This window comes from Anabrus simplex, chromosome 2, assembly GCF_040414725.1.
Source record: "Anabrus simplex isolate iqAnaSimp1 chromosome 2, ASM4041472v1, whole genome shotgun sequence".
Lineage (NCBI taxonomy): Eukaryota > Metazoa > Arthropoda > Insecta > Orthoptera > Tettigoniidae > Anabrus > Anabrus simplex.
In genome coordinates, this window is record NC_090266.1 from 627,860,352 (window position 1) to 627,881,133 (window position 20,782).

At 36.8% G+C, this 20,782-nt stretch overlaps 1 protein-coding gene across 1 annotated transcript in view; it reads left to right on the forward strand.

The window, feature by feature from the left end:
- The window catches only part of P5CDh1 (delta-1-Pyrroline-5-carboxylate dehydrogenase 1), a 241,063-nt gene that overhangs the window by 24,267 nt on the left and 196,014 nt on the right, over positions 1 to 20,782 (forward strand). Inside the window, exons 2-3 of the mRNA XM_067141060.2 lie at positions 1,933 to 2,012; positions 12,902 to 13,035. Coding sequence (XP_066997161.1) covers positions 1,933 to 2,012; positions 12,902 to 13,035 — 214 coding nt within the window. The remainder of the gene's footprint in view (positions 1 to 1,932; positions 2,013 to 12,901; positions 13,036 to 20,782) is intronic.

The window sequence follows — 20,782 nt, forward strand, 5'->3', positions numbered from 1 at the left end:
ACATCCTATTACTTCGTGTGAATCACAGTTCCTAAAAGAAGACTAAAATAGTCAGTTATGCCAGGTGAATTTCACAACCAGGCTGATATTGAATGGCTCTCAAATATAACTTTAAAGAATTATTGCACTTGGAAAAAAGTTTGTTAGCTGAGAAATGAAATTCAAATTTATATTTATCACAATTTTGAGCGCTTAAGTGCGTGCAGGAAGAACTGATACTGTTTACTGAGGTGTTCTTTGAAAGGCTTGTTTACGTCATGGTGACCTTTAGTTCTGAAGTCATGCAGCCTGGGTAATACAGTATGGTCTGTCTTTTGTAGGTGAAGTTTATTCTTCCCTTCAGGAATTGAACTCCCCTCAAGCATCCAAAACTAGCATGACTCCTAGCAAGTAGTGCTCTAGATCTGAAGTTCCAAACAGCAGACAGGCAGTAAACCATCAGTTCAGTTTTCTTAGCAACGAATCATTAAGCGCACTGAGGAAAGTTTTCATTGGGCAGAATGTTTCTCTTGAGAATAATTGGGAGATTACTTTCCCCTAAGGGCCGTAACAGCTGACTTCACCAGTATTCTAAGATTTTCATTCCTGCTTCCTCTTTACAAAATACTTTCCTCCTGTTTCCTGCCTGCTGTTGTATTGCTTGCAGTGTCAAAAAGGACGGGCACCTTGTCAACATTGCTGATTTGTTGAAAAGGGTATCGGTAATTATGTTGCATTTGGATGATGTGTCTCTAGAAGTTATACATTTTTGCTGAAAATCTGCTGACATTGTCTGTGCCAGTGTGGTGGTCCATCAAAGAACAAGGCCACTTCTGAGCATAAACTGATGGGACCAGTATGCACTGCACTTGCATGGAATTCTCTTCGCAATATGTCTTAAGAACTTTTATTTATGGTTTCAAAGACCTTCAGTTGTATTACCTCTTGTGATATAGCTATCCCGTCCTTTATCTTGTGGGTGGAAAGGGACACTGGCTTCAAATTTTTTTGACTTTCTTTCATCTCTCTGTTTGTTATGGTATTAGCGTTAGGAGCAACTGGAAGACTGAACCTTGGGTTGTAACTACTTCACTGAATTTTTAGTCTTAATGATGCTTTTTATTCTGTCTCATTTTCATACTGGCAAAAGATAGACCTTCTTACTGGAAGACAACTTCTTACTGAACTGGCTTTGAGTACAAGTTTACAAAATGGTAATCACTATTTAAATGACAAAATTGAAGACTGCACTCTTGCATCTGCCACCAGTTTGGTTTACAGATGCTAGCTTTGGGCCTATTGTTGCATTATTTGAAATGAAAAGTAAACACTACTTTTAAACATTACGCAGTATAATGAAATGTTGTCACAGGGAACAAAGGGAACATAAGCCACAACCTCACTTCGGAGTAGAAATTTAGATGAAAAGTGTGACTTATTTTTGGAACAGTATGGTATAATTAGAATTTCTTTATTGTGTTGTACAGGATCCATAACAAGTCTGTGACTTGAGTGTAGAAAGTTAGGCACATCGTAAGGAACACGTAATAGGAAAAAATACAATGACGATCAGTGTGCGATATGGAAGATATAGAAAGAAAACGGTGGCCACATTTTCATACACTGTTGTCTTCAAATAGATTGGTACTCATCAATCCCAGTTCCTCTGCATCCATTTCTTTTCAGTCTCAGACTAGCTTCGTACTTGTTTGTTCCTTTCCATTACTTATACTGTGACTTACGTAGGTGAAATCTCAGCTGTTCATGTTAGACTGCCCATAATGAAACTCAACATTCTCCAAGATATAAAAGTATAAAACTTAGAGCTCATGGCTTGTGTACCAGGGATATATCATTATTTTATAAACTTTCATTATGATGTTTTGGATACATTTTTGTTGCGTTAGTTCTTTATTAGGGTATTATTTACAGTGTACATTTTTTGTTTTCTAGGACTGGGCTTCGTTTCTTGGGTTCAGTTCTGCCAGACAACTCTGTAGAAGAGTTCTCCTTCAAGAATGAGCGTGTATTAGGTGAGTCTTTTCAGCTAGGTTTGAATTTGGAGTTGTTTCCTGCTATGAATTCCCAGTACAGAGGCTTTAGATATCAGAATTTTCATTTTTTCTTGTATATGAAGCATTTACTAAAATAATTTTCCTTATCTGCCAGTTTACCATCAAAAATATGGTTTGACGGTTGATGAACTACATTGTCTGTGAGCTCGCATCCGAGAGATAGTGGGTTCCAACCCCACTGTCGGCAGCCCTGAAGATGGTTTTCTGTGGATTCCCATTTTCACACCAGGCTGTACCTTAATTAAGGCCATGGCCACTTCCTTCCCATTCCTAGGTCTTTCCTGTCCCATCGTTGCCATAAGACCTGTGTCAATGCGACGTAAAGCAACTAGCAAAAAAAATCTACATTGTACTTTTGAAGGTGGCGGTTGATGTGAGTTCACGATTCTGGAAATTCCATGTGAAAATGTGATTCAGTGACTGTTCAGCACATCCATCCATCCATCCACCTTCATTATAAATTGTTATGCCTTTCAGCATTTATTCACTGGGTGGAGTGGCTCGGATGGTTAAGGTGCTGGCTTTCTGACCCCAACTTGGCAGGTTTGATCTTGGCTCAGTATTTGGTATTTGAAGGTATTCAAATATATCAGCCTCATGTCTGTAGATTTACTGGCATGTAAAAAAAAAACTCCTGTAGGACAAGATTCTGGTACCTCGGCGTCTCCAAAATCCGTCAAAAGTGGGACATACAAACAATAACATTATTATTATTATTATTATTATTATTATTATTATTATTATTATTATTATTATTATAACTTTCAGCATTGTCGGCAAGCCTCTGTGAATAAACTATACAGTACTCTGCAATCCTCTGTTTACAAGTAGCACTGTGGCCATGTCTAGTTCAATTCCTCTTACCTTGAAATCATTAAAACCTGCTGCTAGCCATCATCACCTCAATCTCCCTTTTGCTTCTCTGGCTGAATCTTTCTTTCTCCTTGGTAACCTCTATCCTCCTCGGTTGTCTCAAAAGACCTCATCATCATATCAGTTCATGTGCACCACTGTGCCATCAAGTTCATTCTAAACTTAGCTTCATCTCCTTATTTCAAACCCCCTCTTGCCTCCGTTCCCACTAGTTTATGCCAACTATCATTCACACCACTTTGATGTCTGTTACTTCCTTGCTTATGATTAATATATCTAAAGTCCACCCACCTTGCACTCCTGTACATCAAAGTCAGGGTGATGCAAGTATAATTTTGTATATAATTTCATATTCGTACAGAATACATTGATCACAGCTATGAGCTTATATTAGCATTGCAACATCTTGATTCGTTTTCACTTCCCATTATTCTAGAATGCATATCCTAAGTACTTCGAGTGATCCACGTTTTCTAGTTTTGTATTCCCTATTGGATATTCAGTTGGTAGGTTTCTTCTCAACTGATATCATCTTGGTCTTGAAATTGCTAATTTCTTATATGTTGCTCTGCTTTTCAAGCTGGTGTGGTTCAGGGTTCTGAAAACTGTGTGGGAAGTGTTTCACTGAGTATTCAGCACGTCTGTCCATTAGTCTATTAGTAGGATGTTGTTAAAACCAAATTGCTGGAAATAGGTCAAGCTGTTCAGAGAATTTCCACCCAACTAAATTCCTACCTGCAATTTTATACTATTTAGGGCCTGTACTACGACTGTCAGATAAACAGCCAGATACGTAGGCTGCAGTTTTGCAAACTAGAAGTTAAATATTTTCTTGCGTACTACCAACGGATTTTAACTACAGTATTGTAATGCGGAAGATGCAGTAACATTTTTATTGGGTTGGTAATAAGGTTACTGAAAATATAATGAAATTTAGCGCGGTGGTATACGTGTTCCCTGGCGTTTTAGTTTGTTTAGCTCTATTCCTTTTGAAATTGTATTACTAGAATCCAATATCAGACTCTTATTAAGCTATAATGTGGAAGTCCAGGTCAAAAACAGAATTAGGACTTAAATATACACATACGAAGAAATGTTAAAATTAATTAACTGTATAACGAAACTGAAACTGTTATAGAAAATAAAAAGACTGAAAATGTAACCTGGACGCAAAAGTTAAGATTCAGGTTATGTAACTTTTTTGTCTAGTACTATTTACGAGGTTGCACGTTACGACGAAAGTAAAGTTTATATTCGTAATTAATGCCACTGATGCAGCGTGGGATCATTCATTTTACAATGGCGAAAAATGAAAGTATCCTCCTATTCAATACATCATATATTCCGTCATTAGACGGAGTAAACAAGTACAGACATGTTTCGGCTCGTTTGAGCCATCTTCAGTGAAAAAATTAGGGGGGTTGGAAAAATTTACATAATATGAGTTGAAAAAATGCTATAAAACATAATGAAAGCGCAAATGAAAAAACAAACAAAAGAGAGCCTAGACGGAAACAAAATAGTACAAATATACAATATTTACATCAATATGCAGAGCAAAAAACAACTTAATGCGACAAAATTCAGTGACACAGGTGTTAATTTGAAATAATAATTGATACTAAAAACTGCGTTAACCTAAGAAACAAGGGAATGAGAAAACAAATGATGCAGATGGAAATGAATAATAGTAGCACATGGTGAGGTTGTGGACCTCATATTTTACAAATTATTAGTTTATAAAAACGACAAAACAGTTTGAAATCGCTGTCAAAATCCTAGTGGAAACCCATCACATAAAATTGGTCAGGAGGAGAGCGGGAGCAAACATTTTGAGAGAAACCAAGCCTGAATTAACCTGCAGGCGAAAAGCCTGTGATAAGGAGAAAAAACACCTTAAATTTAAAGCTTCAGAAATAGCAGCATTCTTAATATCTTCTCAATCTAGCGGTCCCTTTCTTCATTATTGTTTCATAATGTTGGCTGGTGTTTTGCCTTATTATAGAGGGGTCGGAAGGGCCGCATATAAAAATATGAGAAGCTGTGTTAGGTAGAAGACAGATGTCTTCTACCTAACACAGCTTCTCATATTTTTATATGCGGCCCTTCCGACCCCTCTATAATAAGGCAAAACACCAGCCAACATTATGAAACAATAATGAAGAAAGGGACCGCTAGATTGAGAAGATATTAAGAATGCTGCTATTTCTGAAGCTTTAAATTTAAGGTGTTTTTTCTCCTTATCACAGGCTTTTCGCCTGCAGGTTAATTCAGGCTTGGTTTCTCTCAAAATGTTTGCTCCCGCTCTCCTCCTGACCAATTTTATGTGATGGGTTTCCACTAGGATTTTGACAGCGATTTCAAACTGTTTTGTCGTTTTTATAAACTAATAATTTGTAAAATATGAGGTCCACAACCTCACCATGTGCTACTATTATTCATTTCCATCTGCATCATTTGTTTTCTCATTCCCTTGTTTCTTAGGTTAACGCAGTTTTTAGTATCAATTATTATTTCAAATTAACACCTGTGTCACTGAATTTTGTCGCATTAAGTTGTTTTTTGCTCTGCATATTGATGTAAATATTGTATATTTGTACTATTTTGTTTCCGTCTAGGCTCTCTTTTGTTTGTTTTTTCATTTGCGCTTTCATTATGTTTTATAGCATTTTTTCAACTCATATTATGTAAATTTTTCCAACCCCCCTAATTTTTTCACTGAAGATGGCTCAAACGAGCCGAAACATGTCTGTACTTGTTTACTCCGTCTAATGACGGAATATATGATGTATTGAATAGGAGGATACTTTCATTTTTCGCCATTGTAAAGTGAAAACCGTCAATACGGAATGATTCTAATATCTTGTAATGGATCATTCATTTTATTATTAATTCAAAAATTGTTTGCTCATTGAATAAGTAGTTAGTTAGTTTCTTTTCAATACAACGTGGGAATAGTAACTGGCAAGCATTTATCTCACTTTAGCGTAAATACTTTTGTAGCAAGTTGTTATGAAGTAAAAGAAATATAACCTCCTTAACATCCTGATTCGACAGACGAATCGCCATGAACAACGTCGTATACCTTTACTCCATATGTGCGTCGCGGATAGATTTGGAATAGAACCCACACTTTTGACACGCATTTTAATGATTAGGTAATGTGTGCTATCTCCTCTAGTACCCTACCGACTACCATTTACAAGGTAAAGAAATGTTAGACTATTGGGACTCGAACCCACGAAAAACTGCTAAGCAGCTAACTTTGCTGCCCTAACGACCACGGCTACCCGTGAAGCTTGCGGTGGACTGCTTGTGTACTAGTGGTATACTCAGTAGCAACAACTTGCTAGCTTGGGAAATCTTTAAGAATTCTGTGATAGCTGGACGGGAAGCATGACATACTTCATAAATATATATATATACATAAATTACATTGTAACAACTTAATTTCGTACAGCATCATGCAGATGTAGATTCATCTTCATGAGTAGCCATCTTCATTCTTTACGGTAGCGTCCCCGATAAGAGCTAAATCCCAGATAAGAGCGTTAACAGCCTCTCCAACTTCGGCATAGCTATACTCGAGAATATTTTCCCAGATTGCACATAAACGAAAGTCGTAGTGTGCGGTTTCAACCGAACTTCCAGATAAATGTCCAAACTGCCAAATAAATTTATACCGCACTTTTATCTGGCTGTCGTAGTACAGGCCCTTAGTAAATGATCCATAAAGGCAACAAACAATAAAGATGAACGATTATGCCTGTAACAACTTTGAACCAAGAACTACCCGAATGTGAAAATAAATGTTTGATTGCCTGTAATATAATATTCCTAATCCCTTCTTTTCTCAGGATGCCTAACATCTGTCCCCATGGTAATTGGTCAGATCTCATCTGGATCTACAAAACTTAAAAATAACTGTGTATTCCTCTTGTGGCATTTTTCACTTGCTGGTACTTTACATATGAATGTAATCCCAAAAATAAGGTCTCCTATTTTTTTATAAATACATAGACCTATTTATTTCTACAATGGTGTACATCATTTTATAGTTTGAACATTTAGCTATTTTTCTACATAATCCCCATTTCGGTCGATGCAGTTTTGTAGACGCTGTGACAGTTTTTGTATGCCCGTGTCATACCAGGTCGCCGCCATGCTGATCAGGAAGTTGTGAACCTCATCTTTCACCTCATCATCGGTGCAATTGCTTTCCAGCCAAATGTTCTTTCAACTTAGGGAAAAGTGATAGTCACTGGGCGCCAGGTCAGGACTATAGGGTGGGTGGGTGATGATGATCCACTGAAACTGTTGCAGGAGAGCAACGGTTTGCCGGGTGATGTGCGGGCGAGTGTTGTCATGGAGAATATTTACGCCCTTGCTCAACATTCCTCTTCTCTGGTTCTGAATTGCCCATGTGAGTTTTTTCAGGGTCTCACAGTAACCTGTCAGCGTTAATTGTGGTCCCAGCGGGCATAAAGTCAGCCAACAGTACCCTTTTTCGATCCCAAAACACAGTTGTCATGGCTTTACTGGCAGACTGTGTTTGCTTGAATTTCTGCGGCTTTGGCGAAGAGGGATGCCGCCACCTGGCGTGATTGTTGCTTGGTCTCAGTTGTAAAGTGGAACACCCAGGTTTCGTCACCCATGACAGTCGAGTCCAAAAAGGTGTCCTGTTCGGCTGCAAAGCGTTGAAGAAATGCGCGGGAAGAATCAACTTGTTGCCTCGTGGTCTTCAGTTGGCATGCGTGGCACCCATCTTGCGCATACCTTCCGGTATTTTTACTTTTCCGTTAACATTCTGTGAGCGGCGCTTTGGCAAACCTCAGGAACCAAAGTGCAGAGATCATCCAGGGTGATCCGCTGATCTTCACGCATGATTTGCTCAACCCTCCATACTGTCTCGACGGAAATTGAAGGTCTCCTGCTCCTTTGTTCGTCGTGAATTTCAGTCCGACCGGCTGCAAACTCTCTAAACCACTTACGAACATTTTTGACATCCATGCATGACTCACCATACACTTCCATCAATTGGCGATGGATTTCAGTCGGTTCAGTACCTTTTGCATTCTGAAACCTAATAACTGTGCACACTTCGCACTTGGCGGTAACATCCAACGGGAGGTCTATTCTCAACGGCTGCGAAGTTAAGACTGAGTGCCTCAGCTTGGCGCGTGCGTGTTTATATGCGAGCACGGGAAACACTCTTCAAAATATTGTGACCAACAGCCACACGAACAGTTCTGTATTTATAAAAAAAATGACACCTTATTTTTGGGATTATCCTCGTATAATAAAAATCTGGTCTTGATGCCTCTTTGCTCTGAAACTGAACTGGTTATCATTCAACATACTTTCCACCAATTACTGGATTAATATTTGTTTATTTCTGTTTAATTCTTAATAATGTTATTTGCTTTACGTCCCACTAACTGCTTTTACAGTTTTTTGGAGATGCTGAGGTGCCGGAATTTAGTCCCGCAGGAGTTTTTTACATGCCATTAAATCTGCCAGCACGAGGCTGACTTATTTGAGCACCTTCAAATACCACCGGACTGAGCCAGGATCGAACCTGCCAAGTTGGGGTCAAGGCCAGCGCCTCAGCCGCCTGGGCCACTCAGCCTGGCTGTTTAATACTTACGAACTTAAATTCTGGAATGTATCTAAATGTCGTCCTGCTTTGTCTCCACTACAGCGTTCTATTTCAGTAGTAATAAATACAAAAGAAAAACCACACATTTCTTTGCATTTCTTAAGTGTGATTATTGCTGATTTAAGGTAATCGGCCCTTAAATATGTAAGGTGTCTTCTGTTTTAACTCAGTGAATAAAAAGGAAACAAACATAAATTGCTCGAACAAACGTAACGAACCAGAAGCACATCCAGGGTAGGATTGAGGAACTGTGTTCAATGTCAATGTCTAGCGTTTCAATAAACACTTCTCCTGTGTGTTGTGTTCGGCTTTCACCACTTACGAGAAACTCACACACTGATAATGACGATTAATATTTTTGTTACTTTTCTTTCTTCTCGAATTTGTGTATCAAACTGTCAAGACTCTACTGTACTCCCAAGTCAATATGCTGCAGAAATGTAGTGCTATGATGCAACATGTGACATACCAAAGTGAAGCTCATAGGAATTGTTTGAAGCGACCACTCTGGGCTGGAGTGTAGGCTTCACTTCTCCAAATCCATTTGCGATGCATTCGAGCCAAGACACCAGGGTTGTTCCGAATTTCCTCTGCTGCTTGAAAAGTACGTTCCCGGAGGTTATCCAAAGTGGTTACTTCATTTTGATATAATTTGTTTTTCATGTCTCCCTAAACGTAAAATTCAGCTGGCTTAAGGTCTGGAGATCTAGCAGGGTGTGGGTACTGGATGGGCCCATGTTCTATCCGCCGATGTCTGATCCAAGTGATCGCGCATTAAGTGGTTTTTTCATTTTCTGTATTGATAGCTTGCAGTTTCCAATTATAGAATTGGATGTTCCCACCTAATCAGTACTGTATATTGCGTTCAGTGTATTGAAAATGTGTATGGGGATATATATATATTGTACTAGGAAAAATTAAGGATATGGGCATGAAAATCTTGCAAAGGGGTGTACGGCCTTATGGAGCAGGTACAGGGAGAGAGGTAGATGCAGAGCAAAATAATGGATAGATTTTAAAATTTAATTTATTCAGCTTGAGAATTTATGAATAAGTTCCGTATTATTTCTCACTCATGGCATTAAATCAAATTAAAATATTTTCTGACAAAAGTTAATGTCGCCTGGCTAATTGAAATAAAATACATTTTTATAACTGCCTATCTTTTAACATGAAACGATTATCTTTCGTTAAAAATCAATTTTCTGCTAAAGTTTATAAAGTTCTTCAAGTATTTGTTTAAATGACAGAAAATGAAATTGAAAATAACTTTTCACTTGAAAAATGATTTTCCCTAGAGTCTTTTAATATTTTAACACTTCAGAATATTGTTTTATCTTCTTCTAAAGTTCTGTGCTGTAGTCTATTTTAGAATAGTCATCCAGCGCTTATAAAATGTAATGTGAATTCCAATGAGTGAAAATACTTCGTTGAATTATGAATGAAATCGCTGATTCTAAAGTTCAACTTGTAATAAAGTTAGTCTGTTTAAATCTCAAGTTTGTTTAGAGAGGCACTCATATCACCTGAATTATCTGGATATCAGGACTGGAAATGTAGAGAAATGTGGTTCAACGAACAGCATATCAAGTCCTTGGCAGCTCGTGTTGTGATACCATCACTATGGTACCAAGTTTGATTCCCGCGTAGTAACCACGTTTCAAATCCAGCGTCGAGCCACGTTCTATCTCCCGCGTAGTAACCACCTTTAACCTGATGAGTGCTACGCCTGCCTATAGACGGGCTGATGCGGCCGGTCCACCACTGCTACGCCCGTCTATAGACGGTGCGCGAGAATTTTAATTTTTTTTAGTTTCCCAGTTCACTTTCCAGTGCGAATTTGATCTCTAACATATTCTGCCATCTGTTGGGCATTACGTGGAACTAATTGATCAGAGATTATAGCTTCGGGAAGTAGCTTACAGAGCTTTTTGTAGACATCTGTGGAGTTCATCCGTGATGTAAACAAACATAGCGGAACAACAATTTATTTGCTCTTGCAGCGATGTTATTTCGGTTCACAGAATCTTTCAATTATTAACCACAGCAGAAAGTGATGATGGAGATGATCATTTTAATGAATTGTTAAGCGATTTTGAAAGTGAGAGTGATAGACAGAGTGCTGAAAATATTGTATGTGAGAGAAACAGAGCCTCCTCCTAAATGAAAGAAGAAACACACGGTGAGTACAAAAGCTGTTTTATCACTATTCTCGTGGCGGATGGATTACTTTTCTTCACCAGAGTTTCAAGTAACTGTGATAGGCTCTGAGGGCCAAGTAGTGTTTGATGGCAACCGAAAATCATTAACGTTTTAGAAACTTCCGTGCCAGTGGAGTTGGTGCAGATAGTTGAACAAATCGGCATCACAAAAACCAGTAGAAAACATTTAACTATCACCACATTCCAGGTTTGGAAAGTATTTTAAAATATCAACTTGCTTTCAATCCCACTGCTTGGTAACAGCTGCTGTGAAGGTCGTGCCTTGCTGTCTCCTAGACCAGTTTTCACCCCGCTTTTCATCCCTCACCATATCAGGGGTGTCCAGCCAACCGTTTTTGCATATTGCAAAACTTTCCTAGTGCCCTTTGTAATGTATTGAATAGGCAGACTACTTAAATACATTATTTAAATATATTCTAAAATATTTGCTACTTGACTAAATTCTGTAATCATCTCCTTCAAATTTTGAGCATATGTATGAAACTTAGACTGCTCAGCAACCTTGCAATTTTCTGGGAAATATTTCACAACTACCTCTTTTAATTGGTCGTATGTCTCTTGGATTTGTTGGGCATCACTTTGTTGTGTAATATTTAGTGACACCTACCATCTATCTGCATTTAAAAAATTAGAACCTTATTTCTCTCAGGCCATTCATAGAATAATAAAAATTGTTTATCCGCTCCATGTATGATTTGAATGTTTCTGTACTGGAATATTCTGAAATGAAGCTGATGTAACTTGATTTGCGTGCACCTGTCTGCTGTCTGCCATAATATTTGATATTTAATGTGAGTTCACATGACCTTGTCACCATTTACTGTATACCAATTTCTCTTGTAGACATCACATGTCAATTGCTTGCATAATGGTGTTATTACAGCAAGGTATGTAGATTACAGATTAACTATGAGCCCAGCTAAGGTATTAGGTACTGAGGCTGCATACCCATGATTATGGTTAGCTCAACTGTGAAGATGAACAAAGAATGATTGAATAGACATACCATTGAAGCCAAACTTAAGTGCCATTCAAAGACTTATTTTGTACCCATACACCACACACTCTAAAATTCTTCAGGAATGTACACTGAGGTGCAAAATGATAACTGAAACTTGTGTAACAAGTATGATTAAGAATGAAATATGTAACTGTATTAAATGCTTGATTTATCTCTCATTTATCTTTTCCATGTTAAACTGTTGGTATTAAATCTAACAGACTGTTTTCTTACTGGAACAGTAGGCCATATCATCAGACCTTGTTTTGCTATTGCGAGCACTCCAATTATCTTTGCAGCTGGGTCTTGTGTTCATGTAGCACGAAGTCAGAGATTGTGTATAGATTGACCACATAGTTGATATTTGGCCTTGAAAATTGACACACAAATGAAACTTCCGCAATAAGACTATCAACATCACCTGCCACGTCATCCTAAATGTACCATTATACCTTTTATTGTTACTACTCAATTGGTATAAAAAAAAACATTTCCCATGAGAGAAAATTACACCAGATGGCATTCTGTTTGATGTAATTTAATTGAAGATGTCAATTTGGTCACTGCTGCAGACACCATAATCACATAAACCTTTTGTCGTATTGTAGACAAATTATTAAACTTGGTAGATGATCAGAAGAATAGCAGAGCCATCTGGGTCCAGGTCATGACAGCCCCTGGAAGTGAGAGGTAAAGGGCCGTTTTCCTCTCAGGAAGTTGAAGAATTGTTTCAGAATTTCTTGGCTTTTTAGCCAGCCAATGAAAATTATGAATTCACCTTACTATACTTATAACGGCAATTGTATGTTAGGATTAATTTGGAATTTGTCAGTTTATGTGCTACATAAAATGTGACCGAGTAGTGTTCAGTGCAGGAAGGATGGTTTGATGGGTGAATGAACAGAGGGGGTGAGAATTGTGAATTTTCTGATTACTCTTTATCAAAGCAAATAAAAGGAAAGATGTGATTGATATTTTTACATTCACATATTTTGTTTATTATATTTAGTATTTTAACGGTACTAAATGTACCAGAGGTAGACCTCAGTGCATCATGTGTGTTAGTATTGTGATCTTGATTCTCTTTTGTTAGGTTATCTGAAAGGCAGTGAAGAGCGAACTCGACTTCAAGCTGCTTTGGAGAAGATAAAGTCACGGGTAGAAGATTGTCCAATTGTGATCGGCGATAAAGAGTATCGCACTGATCAATGTCTTTATCAGGTCATGGTAAGATTCTCTCTTATTTGATATCTGTATTCAAATGTATTGCTGCACATTACTCCAAATATGTTAAAATGGCTTTCAGATTTGTTAGCACCAAGCGAGTTGGCCATGCGGTTAGGGGCCCTCAGCTGTAAGCTTGCGTTCAGGAGATAGTGGGTTCGAACCCCGCTGTCGGTAGCCCTGAAGGTAGTGTTCCATGGTTTCCCACTTTCACACCAGGCAAATGCTGGGGCTGTACCTTAATGAAGGACATGACTGCTCCCTTCCCACTCCTAGCCCTTTTCTATCCCATCCTCACCATGAGACCTATATGTCCTGGTATGACGTAAAGCAACTTGAAAAAAACTTAACCTTTAACATGTCTGAAGCTACTCAGTTAATAGATCGAAGTGTTAATAGCATAAAAGATTTCTTATAACTTCCTGTGGATAGGAGATAAGTCGTTATGAATCGTTCTGTTAGCTGACCTCGGGGAAACTCCGGGTAATAAATTGGTGTACGCGGTTTAGTACGTAATTGACTTTATCGTTGCTGCTCTTGTCAGTTCATTATCTCAAAATATGTATTCATAAAGTTGTTTCTATATTCGTAATACATCTGAATGGAGAATATTTAACACTAGGACCACCGGAACATATTGTATACCTAGAAATGCCAATGCAGTCATTTTGACCGCTGTATTGGAATTATTTTTTTATTCTCAATACGTATAGTAACTCATTATCATCCTTTCAAATATGTATTACTAAGTTTATAAAACATAAATTATGGGATCTAACACAGAAAAGAAATTATTTAATTGTATTGCAAATGTAATATTTTCCTCATTTATTACAAACTCAAAAACGTTTCTATGAAACACACTTAGGCTATTTAATAGCAAACATTGTTTTTACTTCAAATTATTTTACTCTAAACGGTAAAATAGTTATTACTCATTATCAGAAAAGAAATTTACTGTAACATTTTATTTAGTGCAATTTATGACATGAAACATGTTTGACAAATTTGTGAACACACTCTTTCTTTTCCTTCAGTGTATTTGCACATGCAGATGCAATTCTGCATCTTTAGAAGCAGGAACTACATACCACGACCTTAGTTATGTCCTTTAAGCAAGAACCACACACTCGCTGTTTGCACTATCTGCAGGTAAAGCTTGTCTTATTCCTGCATTTCTTCGTTTGCCATTGCCTCCTCTGTACATTTTCTTCCACAGGCTCCCTAAATTCAGGTTCTGTATCCACAGACTTGCGTTTCGATCCCATGTACCCCATACGAAGCTCCCCTGCTACCTTCAGGATGTAATTTTGGCTACTGATCTTCCCTGTCGCTTTTTTCAAAATGATCCATCTGCCAAGTCAAGAATATTATGAAATACATGAACAGGCCATCTTCGTGTAGCGGATTGAACAGTATATTTTCTTCCCATTTGATCCACCGCGTCCACACCATTTTGTATTGTTGTACAAGTCTACAGTTTCGGGAATCCTTTTGGGATTAGCTTGAAGTTCATCTTCTGAGTGCAAAGTACTGTATAGGACGTTCTTGTTTCGTTTACTTTGATAAACTGTAAATGTATCATTGGAATATTTCAGGGGAGTTGAGTCGTAAATACTAGCTTTCATAGCCTTCACAGCTTTAGGAATTTCTCTCCATGATCGTCTAATGGTTCCAACAATACTCGTACAACTACTTTACAATTTCTTACAAAGTTTCACTATTGTTAAAAAGTTGTCTGTAGTCATGTTTCGCCCCTTCTTTTGAAACGGCACCATCAACCTCATTACTACGCTTTCTGGAAGGGTCTCATCACGTGGTCTGAGGTAGTCTTTTCATAGGTAAGGAAACCCATTGCACAGAAACTTTGAGTCAATGTCCACAAGAAGCCAAAACTTAATTCCTTATTTATCTGGTTTGTTGGGCATGTACTGTAAGAATGGATACATTGTTTTGCTTGGAAAAAACTGCCAATCAGTCGTCAGATTTTCATCTGGAATATGTCAATTGACAATTTCCAATGAATTTGTTCCATACTTTTGATACTAACGCAAAAATCTTTGGATTTCTCAAACACTTCCTCCCCATTGTTTCACTGAAGAATGGTGGCCCCCACTTTTTAGACCAGAGTTCGTCAAGTTCAGTGCTCCTAGCTCCAAGAACACCATAAGCATAGACTAAAGTAATGAATGCCCCCAGTTTTTGTAAACTTGCCCTCCGCAATTCATCTCCTAGAACACATTTTGCTTCCATTTCCATACAGTGTTTGATGTGCTTCAATATAGATTCATCAATAAAAAGACTCCATGCACTCGCTACTCTGTCGTCGAAAACATACTGCTTGGAATATGGAGTAGGTCCTGGTTTTTCTTTCAAGATGTTGTGGCAAGCCATCCTGCCAGGTGTAGTCTTCTCAAATTCTACAGTCCATTCCGTGATGCCATCTGTACCTAGTAACGTACTGCTTGGTCCTGGGAGGCTTGTGTTGATGCGTCCCCTCTTATTTCCAGCTTTTTGTATTACATTTTCTGCTGCTGTAATAGAACAGTTGAAAACTTTAAGTTCTCGGCTTATACCAGTCATAATTGCAGTGTAAATGCTGAATTTCAGTACTGCCCCCTTCATGCCGTGCTCAGCTCGGCCGGTGAGCGAGAGTGTCAGTCGCAGACTGTTCGCTTACTGGCTGTGCAGAAAAGTTTTAAGGGCAGGGATAGCTTAAGGACTAGCAGCAAATGAAGGAACGCTAAAATAGGTTTTTCACATTTATTATAACTAACACTCCAAAATAACATTTAAATTACAAAATCTAGGAAATTCTGTATTCTTTTCTTCTCTTCAGGCTACTACTGGTAAGAAATCTTCATCATTTTAAAGGACGGCAGATGTTCGAATCTGAAATTATAATAATAAATATCAGTCTACATTTAACTTAGTAACAAAATCAAATTGATTTCCGATAACACTTTCTCAAATAATAATTAATTTATTTCAAAAATTAAAATATTTCCTCTGGATCTCATGTAATATTAATGAAAAAGTGATCACTTTCTCCCTCTTATTAAAATAAAATAAAATTATTCCTTCATGAAATTATCATTAATTTGTCTTTTTTAGACTTAAAATGTACCAATCAAATTTATTTTTATAATTATTCAGTAAATAATTCTCTCACAATCAGTTTAAATCTGACGTCATGTCAATCCACATGTTACTCATTTACGTATAATTAAGTTATGTAATATCTACAAATTCGAGTTCGTGAATTCGATCCACTGACATGGCCTTTACTTATTAATTTTTCTTTAGTAGATAAGACCCTATTCTATCTTAAAATTCAATAAAATCTACTAAAGATTCATATCCAATCAAATTATGAGCACGCGAAAATGACATAAAATCGACCCAAATTTACGTGCACAACGGAGAATATCACCACAAATATTGACAAGAAAAATTACAGTACACAAAATATGGGTAAATTACATACAACACATTCACACAAAGGCACACGGTAACATTATAAAACTATTTACACGAATACTAACCCCTGATTATTATTTTCGAGTTTAATCTAAGTCAGGGAAAATATTCTTAAGATGACGATATCGTGTAAAATTCCTTGCGTCGACTTGGGATGTGATAGTCAAGATTATCACTTCAGCGAAGAAATTAATCATACAACGATGTCCAAGGGAATATTATGAATAGAAATCATCAGGAAATTATTGATTAAAAATGCCTCTAACACAGGTCAAAAATCGAAAATACGCGCTTACGGTTCATGAGTTGTGGTATTAATTTTATTCTCCTAATACTTGTGGCTCTCAATTAATCTGCGCTCAAACTGAAGAAATTATGTTGAATGACATATTTTCTTCCCAAAATGACTCTATAATGGATGCACAAATTATTCCACAAATTATAGTGTCCATCTACAAGTCAAAAATAATATTGTAACACAGTAATATATACAAATGATCCGTCAGGATACTGCCATGTTCCAGGCCTACATTTACACAAGATGAGCACACATTAATCTCATATTATTATTATTATTATTATTATTATTATTATTATTATTATTATTACTACTACTTCTGACCGCGCATGATCACACTTGCAAAGGCTACTGTACGATAACATCTCAGATGACTCTAGCGTATGTCAAATCCATTGAAACATCGTCTAATCGTAGAATGAAATTTAACATAATGAAAAGTACTGAATCACTGTCCCATCTGGTTTCAGTTAAATTATAAAATCATTTTAAACTCAACCAAGATTAACGTAGAGGTCAAATTAATTTTAGTTCTCCTGCCATACTGAACTGGGGACAATCGAAATACCGTATTTCACGGCATAATCGTCGCCACCGCGTAATCGTCGCATCCTTTATTTTCAATACAAAAATCGGACTTTAAACCTTTAATTACATAATCGTCGCACGTCCAAATTTTGTTCACTAATCTGGTTAAAAGGTAAATGGAACTGCAATGTAAGTTGCACATGAATGCGCAGTTTAAATACGTGTATGGTTTACGGGCAATTTGGCAACACAGTCACGTTTGCGACATGTTGCACAATTACATGTAATAAATATCATTTTTGGTCCGTATTGATGATATTAGATTGAAATAATAACATTAAGTTATTTATTAGACCACCTAATCAATACAAAATCGTCTTGGATGATTTACATAAATTTGTTAGCTAATAGTGGGACATGTTTCGCCTTCTCTGAAGGCATCATCAGCCATAGTCTTAACCTTAAATTAAAAATAAGCGTCTAAATAACATGTAGTGATGAAATGAATTTTAAAATCTTGAAGAGATTTGAAGTAAAATAACATTAAAAATAACAATGATGGTTTGAAAATACAATGTGATGAGATACAATAGTGGAAGTATTAACAAAATTAACCTTAGAAGGTTGCTAAAATAAGTACAATTGAATAAAACAACAGATTGTTATACAACAAGTAGTAAGATTGCATAAAAGTAAAGTTGATAGTAATGGCGGTTCTAATTAGACGATGGCGAAAAATCTTATATAATCAAAGTAAAGAGGAGAGAGTAAAAGTCAAAGTTAGTCGAGAGATCCGAAGTTCATCATGATCTTGAAGATAAAAGACGAAAGTCAGATGCATATGGTGAAGTTGTAGAACACGTTGAGGATATGAAGTTGGTGAATAGAAGTTGAAGAACAGTTTCAAATAGGATCACTAGGGACCATCTCAAAATTTGAAGTGATGTTCAAATGTTGTAAATTGTGAGTTTGTAGATATTCTAGTTGAAAAAGCATATACAAGTGGAATCTGTAAATGGAAGCAAGAAACGTAGAGTTAATTGTGTGAAAAGATATTTGAAAAATATTGAAGTAGAATCGTATGCACTTACCACTTGACGGTGACAAAGATAGCTTGTGATATTATGAGTTAGAAGTATTTGCAACAGTAGACTTCTTGCTACGTGTGTTATAACTGAAGTTTTGTGCTGGAGGGGGATCTGTTTGCGTTGACGTAACTATTAGAGGGGGGCTGCTATTGGTGGGAGGGAAGGAAGAGAGTGTATTACTGCGCGTGTTGTAACGGTGTAAGGCTATTGGAGGGAGCGATGTTCCGGTGGGTGTGGCTATGGGTTTATTGGTTGTATTTGAATTAGAGGTACTAGCGGCGGGGGGAAGGGAGGGGGGTATATTAGCTGTAGGGGAGGTGGGAACTCTAATTGATGTGAGGTTGAAGATTTTTAAGAATTTGTTGGTGAGGGAAGTTGATTCTCGTAATAAAATAAGAATCTGTTCATACAAGGGGCTTTTTTTATCAATAGTGTCATTTAGATTTTTATCTTTGTTAAAATGTTGGTCGAGGAAAATAAATAAGTTTTCATATTCTGTCATGAGTTTGCTTTTATCAACTCTTTTTAGGATATGGAGGTCTTGTTCTATTGTGGTGAATTTATGCCCGGTGTCCCTCATATGGTTGGCCATTGCGGAGAATTTGTTGTGTTTTTGGGCATTGTAATGCTCGGCGTATCTGGTAGAGAAGCTGCGGCCAGTTTGTCCAACATAAGAAAAATTACATGTAGAGCATTTCAATCTGTATATTCCTGATCCAGAGTAACTATTGTCTGTGATGTTGATAGAGTTGTGATTGAAGAATAAATTGCGATTAGTGTTTTTTGTTGTGTAGGCTATTTTTATTTCGTGTTTCATTAATGAATTGGTTATCGGGTAAATGCTATGGTTAGTGAACGTGAATTTAGCGTATTTTGGTTTGACGGGTTTTAATGGAGTTAAATTGGTAGCTAGTTTTAGTTTGGTTTTATTGATGATTTTATCAATCATATTCGTGTTAAATCCATTGAATTTAGCTATTTCCTTGATGAATAGTAATTCTTTCTTTAAATTAGTAGAGGACATAGGGATCTTTAATGCTCTATATATTAAACTGTGATAAGTGGCTTTTTTATGTGAGTTGGGATGTAAAGAATCATTTTTTATGGTTGTTGGAGAAAAGGTGGGTTTTCTGTATATTTGGAAGTCGAATTTGTTCAATGCTCGTGTGATTTTGATATCTAAGAAGTTCAAAGAGTTATTGAACTCATCTTCTTTAGTGAATTTAATATTATTATCTAAGTTGTTGAGGAATGATAGTATGTTATTGCTGTTGTTGATTTGTTTATCAATGATAGCTATGGTATCATCAACATAGCGATGCCAAAGACAGAGTCCGTTGATGTTATTAATAATCTTATTATGTTCGAGATTATCTAAGTATATGTCGGCTAGTATTCCAGATAACGGGTCTCCCATCGCTAGACCTTCTTGTTTGTAAATTTTCTTATTGAAGGTAAAATAGTTGTTGTCTAAAACGAAATTAAGTAATTTTAACCATTCATCAATTTCGATTTTACTCAATGTGCTATGTTTCAACAGATTGTTTTTTATGATGTTAATAGTATTGTTGATAGGGATATTAGTATACATGTTGGTGATGTCAAAAGAACATAAAACGTGGTTTGGTTGTAGACTGAACTTATTTAGGGAATTACAGAGTTCGATCGAGTTCTTTATGGGGTTGGAGTTGTGAAATTTGAAGTGTTTTTTTAGGAATTTGTGTAGGAATTGAGAGGTTTTATAGGTAGGACTATTGATACTATTAATTATAGGCCGAATGGGGACATCATTTTTATGAATTTTGGGCAGTGAACTGACTGTAGGTAATTTTGGGTTCATTACAGTTAATTTCTGATAATCTTGATCATTTAAAATGAAGTTAGAATTTTTCAGAAGGTTCTTTAAGTTACGCTGTATTTTGTTTGTTGGATCTTTGTTAATTAAGGTATAGGTATTGTCTGAAAAAAAGGTTTCAGTTTTATTGATGTAATCTTGTTTGTTCATTATTACTATGGTGTTGCCCTTATCTGCTTTTGTGATTACTACGTTGTTGCTATGGATTTTGGATTTCAGGTTTAGAATTTGTTTCGAGAGATTGTGGTTATTATTAGATGTTATCTCATTAATCAAAGTTGGGAGTTTCTTTTTTACTTCATATCGTACGTCATTCTGTTTATCAATTGGGATTTGTTTATCGATATTAGTTTCGGTTTCAGCGATGGTAGTGATGATGTCTTCTGCCTTTTTGTGATTAGGCCAATTATGTTTGATGCCTTTATCTAATAGATTTAATTCTTGGTTAGAGAAGGTTGCATTAGATAGGTTGATTGTAGTGGGAATGTTAGTCAAATGGGA